This window comes from Rhinoderma darwinii, chromosome 9 (assembly GCF_050947455.1).
Source record: "Rhinoderma darwinii isolate aRhiDar2 chromosome 9, aRhiDar2.hap1, whole genome shotgun sequence".
Lineage (NCBI taxonomy): Eukaryota > Metazoa > Chordata > Amphibia > Anura > Rhinodermatidae > Rhinoderma > Rhinoderma darwinii.
This window is the reverse complement of record NC_134695.1, coordinates 70,625,056-70,633,177: the sequence shown is the minus strand read 5'-3', so window position 1 is coordinate 70,633,177 and position 8,122 is coordinate 70,625,056. Positions and strand designations below refer to the sequence as shown.

The 8,122-nt window shown below is 42.2% G+C and overlaps 1 protein-coding gene and 1 long non-coding RNA gene across 3 annotated transcripts in view; one reads left to right on the top strand and one right to left on the bottom strand.

The window, feature by feature from the left end:
• The first annotated feature begins 313 nt into the window (after window positions 1-313).
• On the top strand, window positions 314-4,379 carry LOC142660973 (uncharacterized). Of its 2 annotated transcripts, none has more exons than XR_012850598.1 (3): window positions 314-600; window positions 2,212-2,298; window positions 4,030-4,379. It is a non-coding gene; the product is annotated as an uncharacterized LOC142660973 (long non-coding RNA). The 2 variants fall into 2 exon arrangements; XR_012850599.1 differs by lacking the exon at window positions 314-600 and adding an exon at window positions 1,016-1,509.
• The window catches only part of TMEM86A (transmembrane protein 86A), a 26,887-nt gene continuing 22,362 nt past the window's right edge, over window positions 3,598-8,122 (bottom strand). Inside the window, exon 3 of the mRNA XM_075838093.1 lies at window positions 3,598-7,514. Within this exon, the coding sequence (XP_075694208.1) occupies window positions 7,087-7,514 (428 nt within the window). The 3' untranslated portion in view covers window positions 3,598-7,086. The remainder of the gene's footprint in view (window positions 7,515-8,122) is intronic.

The following is an 8,122-nucleotide window of genomic DNA, read 5'->3' as shown; positions in this document are numbered from 1 at the left end:
TTTGGAGCTAGCGTGCATAGTCCCCGCCCCGTTGAGGAATGATTGGGAGGAACGGTTCAGCTCAGAGCTATGTGCCCCTGTGCTGTCAGCGAGAAGGGGTAAACAAAAGTGACATCACGCCGTTCTCCATCTCAGCCTGTGTTATTAATTAGATTTTTTCTAAAAAATAGAAACTTTTTTAAACACCACTCCCCTCAAGACTACTGGGAGTGGCTATTATTATTTAAAGCACCTGCTCGCCCTTTCATCAGCATTTCTGGCCTGGCTGTGTCCATTTGTAAGTATGGCCTTTTTCGGTGTTTTTTTAAACCAATGAGTGTAGAGCAAAACACTGTCAATTGGCTATGACAGAATGTGAGGTCATAATAAGTCTAGTTGTGTACCCCAGTGTTGGGTGGAAGTACCTTTAAATACTAAAAGGTCAGTACAAGGTCATAATACTATTCAGTGATGGGCCGGGCTGTGACAACCTCCTATTCATGCTCATGAAAATTAGGAGGGTTGTCACTTTAAGAAAAGAAACGGCTTATGCTACCAATAGTGCGGATGGTCTCACTTGGAACAGTGTATTGCTCTTCATGATCGCAGACGAATACGCAGGTCGGCCATATTTAATAGAATTACTACTACGCCTCAGTAATAGGACTTGCAATCAAAATAATCCCACAGCCGGCGGCGTAACCATAAGGGGTGCAGAAGTTGCGGTCGTTGGGGGCCCTGCTACAGATTTTGCATTGGTTCTAAGGCGCTTCAGGTCCCCCCTCCGCCCACAGGAGATTAGTGGGACATTACCTGAGGTGTGTTGCAGTAATCACAAGGCTGCAGAGAGGATGATGAGGGTGAATGAGGGGAGCGGGACCGTTCTATCCGGTGATGTGCGGATGATGCAGAATTCTGCGCCGGCTGCAGTAAAGTCCGTCAGCTGTCAGTGAAACCGAGAAGTACGGGGTGTGCAGTGTAATCTAATCTGATAGGGCGCAGCGTCTCCCCGCGCAGAGTCAGGGGATTTATAGCGGCTTTTTATAGCTTATATCTGTACCTAGATGAAACCTTAGTATCCAGGTCACAGAACATCTCCCACCCAGACAGAACCAGTCCTTACTGTGGAACTTTCTACTGTCTATACCCCCCCGGTTACCAGTATAATAAGGATGTGTTCACGTGATAACCAGACAACAAGTGTAATTCTAAGGGAACGACAACTTATCCTGGGCACTGCCCGTCTTCCTGTACCAATGTCACATCACAAAGTGACATCACAGAATACTGCAGTGACATCATGTGTCAATGTCAGGTGACGTCTCATAGAGCTCACCACCACCGCAATGGGAATAGCACCAAGACGAAGCCAGGGACAGGAGACCATTATTCCCCACTTGCCTACAGTCCCTTGAAGTAGTTCCAAAAAAAACGCTTTAATAGGAACCGCGTTGCATAAATGCGCCAAAGAACTGCCAGAAAATGAGTCATATGATTGCGACATACGCATCAACAGGTTACTTTAGTTATGTACGTCAACACATGGCGTACAGATATAGGACGCGCTCCAGCTGTTGTATGGGATAAGGCTTCCTCCCCAGTTCAATGCTGCGGGCGCCGCCATTTTTTTTACTTGGCCGGTCGGCTGGCTATCCGCACTAGCTGTAATAAGACATATCGGTCTGGAATAGGTGAAGGTACACGTGGTGTTTGTGGCAACCGTCGTGTGTGAAACCATCTTATGGCTGGGATGCAAACCGTAAAACGCGTCACATTTCTGTGTGTTGTGGTAATGTATCCCGCCATCTTGTTTAATGTAGTCTACCGAAGAATAAGGCTGCGTTCACACCTGCGTCAGGCTACATGACCTTTCCGTTAGGGGAACCCATTAACGGAAAGCCAAACGGAAACTATAGCTTCCGGTTGCATTACCAAAGCTTCCGCTTCAAATGGTTCCGTTTGCCTCCGTTCCGTAAGGTTTCCGCCTTTTCTTAGCTGGAACAATAGCGTAGTCGACAGCGCTATTGTTTCTGCTAGAAAAAAAGGAAACCTTACGGAACGGAGACAAATTGAAACCATTTGCAACCAACGCATTACCATTGAAGTCAATGGTAATGCAAACGGAACCTATGGTTTCCATTTGGCTTTCCGTTCATGGGTTCCCCTAACGGAAAGGTCTAATGGAAACCAACACTGGTGTGAATGAGGACTAAATAAGCTTTTTTATTGCAGCGTTCTTAATCCGCTCCACTGAACCAAGAAACGCTCCACGTGAATAGACCTAAAGAGACGATGAATAAGGCCGGATCAGATCTGCAGGTAAAATCACCGCGTAACAGAGCAAGATCCCTCCGCACAAACACAAGATAACGGTCAGCTCTGAGCGCCAGATTACATATAGAAGTATTCCACATATAAAGCGGAGTCACTTTGTACATACATGAAATTCCCCAAAACATTCAGTCACAATGCTGCTGGAAACAGTCAACAAGCTTATCAGACAAAAGCTTAGCTAAGCTGCTAAAATACATGATGGTACAGTTTGTTTTTCTTCCATAAGACAGTACAAAACCTGGTGTAAAGATGACACTTCCCAGAATGCAAATCAACAGGGCAAACTCTGTGCAGACACCGAACAAGCAGAGATAGCTGGTTTTAAGACAAGTAATGTATGTACACAGTGACTCCATCAGCAGAATAGTGAGTGCAGCTCTGGAGTATAATACAGGATGTAACTCAGGATCAGTACAGGATAAGTAATGTAATGTATGTACACAGTGACTCCACCAGCAGAATAGTGAGTGCAGCTCTGGAGTATAATACAGGATGTAACTCAGGATCAGTACAGGATAAGTAATGTATGAACATAGTGACTCCACCAGCAGAATAGTGAGTGCAGCTCTGGAGTATAATACAGGATGTAACTCAGGATCAGTACAGGATAAGTAATGTATGTACACAGTGACACCACCAGCAGAATAGTGAGTGCAGCTCTGGAGTATAATACAGGATATAACTCAGGATCAGTACAGGATAAGTAATGTAATGTATGTACGCAGTGACTCCACCAGCAGAATAGTGAGTGCAGCTCTGGAGTATAATACAGGATGTGACTCAGGATCAGTACAGGATAAGTAATGTAATGTATGTACACAATGACTCCACCAGCAGAATAGTGAGTTCAGCTCTGGAGTATAATACAGGATGTAACTCAGGATCAGTACAGGATAAGTAATGTAATGTATGTACACAGTGACTCCACCAGCAGAATAGTGAGTGCAGCTCTGGAGTATAATACAGGATGTAACTCAGGATCAGTACAGGATAAGTAATGTATGTACACAGTGACCACCAGCAGAATAGTGAGTGCAGCTCTGGAGTATAATACAGGATGTAACTCAGGATCAGTACAGGATAAGTAATGTAATGTATGTACACAGTGACTCCACCAGCAGAATGGTGAGTGCAGCTCTGGAGTATAATACAGGTTGTAACTCCGGATCAGTACAGGATAAGTAATGTAATGTATGTACACAGTGACTCCACCAGCAGAATGGTGAGTGCAGCTCTGGAGTATAATACAGGATATAACTCAGGATCAGTACAGGATAAATAATGTAATGTTTTTACTTTTTATTTATATGTAAACTTTATAAAAATGATCACTTTAGGACTGAGCATATTAAGAGATCTTAAAAGGTATTGTCCAGGATTAGAAAAACATAGTTAAACATGGGTTGTGTCTGTTATTGCAGCTCAGAACGATTGAAGTGAATGGGACAGAGCTGCAATACCTCACACAACCTATGGACAGGTGTGGTGCTGTTTTATGAAGAAAGTAGCCATGTTTATCTAATCCTGGACAATCCCTTTATTTTTGGGAAAACCGCAGTTCAATCTTAGCGTTATTTATGCTGCATTGGGCATTTTTATGGGCACAAGTAATGAATGACTTCACAAGTTGTTCCATGACACAGCTAAAGGTGTCATTGTGTGCAAATATAATTTGTCCATTGAGATTAATACATAAATCCATCTGAATTTTCACAGGTTTGTACCACAAACCAAACACAGCACCGGATGTAAGACATGAATTATAAGGTAATTGTGGTACAATGCAGGTCATCAAAGAAAAACACGAATATATATATACACGTAATTTTGGCTTACGAGTAAAACAATGTTTGAACCCACCCAGGAATTAACAGCTTTGTAGGATTGTTCGGTTCATTGTAAATAAAGTTGATTGAAACAAGCAGAGAGCCCTCCAACCAATCGTCCATGTAAACAAGCATAGTCCACGCAGCAGCGTTTCTTGAGGACTAAATCGACGTAGAAAGCTCATGACATAATAGGTGCGTATAAAGCGCTTGCTTCAATAAACTTTATTTACAAAAAAAGGGACAACCGCATTAAAGGGAAACTCCACTTTTTACAATTTACAGCTTTCTACAAGTAAAGTCTACATAAAAAGTTGAGTGACACAGTAAAGTATTTGCTTTACTTATTGTTTTTCTTTTCCATTCACTACTAAAGCAAAATTCCCAATTGCTCTTTTCCTGTTACCAGAGAGCAGTGCATTGTGGGTGCTCACGTGATAGTAACAAAGTCAGAAATAAGCAGATAAGCTTAGTTAGGTCACATGTCTGACAGCGGGTGGAGCTTAACTGCTGTCTGTTTCCAAGGGCAACCAGCAAATTTCTGAAGACAGCTTGAAATAACTTAAAACCATTACAAAAACACGAAACCAAATTATTTGCTTAGTTACTTAACTGTTTATGTAGATTTACAAATGTTTTATAGTAGTATTTTACTATAAATTATCCTGCCAGTAAAATTCAACCAACACAAGTTTGTAACGAAATAAAAGCTATATAAGGGTTAATGCAGAAGTCCACATTGCTCCATATGTCTATGTTATAAGTGTCCAGATAGATGTCTATAGACTGGACACTATTTAATGCAGTTTCCATATAATATTCACAGATCTACAGAAGCAACTAAAAGTAATTCTACCCAAAACATTAAAATTTCTAAAAAATATAAAAAAGAATAAAAAGATGATTGCAGCAAAGTCATATAATAAACACGAAGATCTAAAATGATATAATGGCATATATATATATATATATATATATATATATACACACACATACACTTACCAAACTGGGTGGGGGAGGGGGCTATCCTGAAAATCTTTTACTTTGTAAGGTTTGGATACAAAAAGTAAGACCGTGAGGGTGTAAAGACACAAGTTCATCTGGTCCAACCTTTCGTAAGATAAACTATTGATTTCAGTAAGTAACAGCATGGGATGGAGAAGTCGAAAGAGGCGTTAAACTCTACAGCAATTGTGGTAATTAAAGTGGTATTCCCATTTAAAGCATTTATGGTATCTCCACAGGAGATGCTGTAAATGCCTGATTGGTGCAGGTCCCACCTCTAGGACCCTCACCTATCAGGAGAACGGGAGTCTGGCCTTTTCCATTGACGTGTATGGGACTTATAAGGCTATGAGCTGAGCAAGTAGCATTCAGCATTTTTGGCATATCCTCAAGGCAGGAATACCCCCTTAAAGAGCAATTCCAGTCCTAACCGATATTAACAGCAATGATACGGTAAATATTCCTGAATCAGATGCTAATGATATTTTAATATATGGTTTAATAAATACCTTTATTTTAATGTAAATGTTCGTCCCATCTTGACGTGAGCGGGAGCTCAGATTTCAGGTTCTCTTAAATCTGGGAGGAGCACAACTCCCGTGCTCATTGTCGCCCACTGGTGGTTGATGCATTTAATGGCAAGAGGAGTGGGGAAAGGGACGTTTCAACACTTCTCAAACCCATGGAGTAATTGTCCTGACAAGCGGAAAACCTTTATCAAACCAGGATTAGTATAATACTGCCTCCTATGGACAAGAATATAAATACTATAATATTGCCCCCTATGGACAAGAATACTAGTATAATACTGCCCCCTCATGCCAGAAATATGGAACTTAATAGGGAGGCGAATTTCCATATCTGACTGGAATTGCCCTTTAATGAGGGAGTGATGGGCATAGGGTTGGCGGTGGAGGATATACAGAAGAGTATGTCCTGGAAAGTCCCAACCAGGAAGAGTTATTATATGATTAAGCACTTTTACATAGGACTTTCCTGTACGGGACATGCTCTCCTACATCTACCCCATCTCCTCAGTCTTAATGATTTAAGGACATTAGAAAGTTCCCCAAATCCATATCGCGGTCACTAAAGTATTCTTCTAAATAAAAAACGGTCACAAAACTGCCTGTGATGTCATCATTGCTTGGACTTTGGACTGTAGACCCCAAATTTGTGCACCTTGAGCTACTTTTGCTTATGTGGCACCGACAGGGTACGTATGCCAAGACCCATGAGGAGCCACCTAATTAATGACTGCGGATATATTCAGGTACATTGTAGACTTGTTACCACTACTTCCATCTCCTAATTTACGTTGTAGGACAACCATGAATGTCCCCATGTAAGAGATAGACTCATGGGTGTACAGTACAAGCTCCTGTATCTCATAACCTCCAAACTGGCCAAAAACAGCACCAGATTATTATATGTCATAGTGCAGAGAGGAGATCAATCACTAATGTGTCAAATCTGTCCCAAACTAGGACCTAAGTGTCTATCCGGACCATAGGGGTCAGATCAATACTTATCCAGGACATCTTAAAAGTTCAGTCATTGGCGAAGGACCGAGGGTTCCTTAATATAAATATACTGTGGGTAAGTCCTGTACATAGAGATGGGTACCCCGGGTGAGGGGCATACTGCTGAATAGAGCCGTCTGGAATACATAAGTTGTAGGGTGTGAATAAAATACAAGACGCAGTGTCGAGAAGCTTCACATAGACCCAGCCTCAAGCAATACAAAGAAGAGCGGGAAGCCTCTGGATGACCATTACTGCCATTTGTCATTGTAACCACATTGACCATAAAACCGTATTTAAAGGGCACCGGCGAAGCAGACGTCACCGCTTCAAAGAAGCAAAATCACGATCATTGCACTGGAGACTAATATATCTCCGGGGTAAACGCACCCACTTTTTCAAACTAGTCAAGAATTCTTTTACTTCTTCTTCCTATAATCGTCTTCGTCCCTGCACTCCACGGCCGACAAGGAGATCAGCATCTGGGCGGCATAATATGTCGCCATTATGATGGTTCTGGAGCACGGGACAGGGAAGCAGAATTTGTTGACCGCAAGGGTCAGGTCAGACACTACGAAAAGCACGGCACCGATGCATCCTGACAGCTTGGTCCATGTCCATAGGTCGTTGCACAGTTGCACGCCGGCAACGGCTCGCCAGGCCATAAAGGCGATGAGACCTGTATAGACGGCCACCAAAAAGGTAAAAGGACCTGAGAGATATGAGTACAATAAAGAGTATAAAATACTGGATAGAAAGCCCATCACTGCACCGGTTCGGAGGTCCAGGGGCTTCATTCCGAATGCAGAGGAATACAGGATGTGCGCGATGGCAAACATCAGCAAACCTATAAAAAGATGAAGAAACTGTTAAAAAGGCACGTAAATACTGGATACATTCCCCTATAATAATGTACAATATGACTTTAAAGGGTTTGTCGCATCTAAATGAGGACAGGCTGGCAATCAGTTGATCATCCCTGATCTGGCAGCGAAAACCCAGAGGGATGAAGCAAGCAGATGCACATTTCTCCTACACTGGCCACTACAGGAGAAATGTGGTATTACATGCCACCTATTAAAATGAATGGGCCACCATGCAATACAGGATTATGTTGAGTCCCCCAAAGCGGGAGCAGCTCTAGGGGGGAGTGTCCCTTCACTCTGGTTAATAGAGAGAGTCCCTCAGCCCTAAAAGGGATGCCCTAATGGGACAACCATTGCAGGGCTCATTATAGTGTATCAAACCTCTCTCTTGTAACGAGCCCTGCACCTGTATCAACTGGATTTAACAAGAATGTTAAAGAAAGCTACATTTACATAAAACGGGATGATCTCTTTAATTTGTATCTTCACGAAGTATGAGAATTATTTTTATATATTATTACATAAAATTTACATTTTGCAACAAGAAGATTCCCGTGCGATCCGGGACTAATCATGGTATATAAAATGT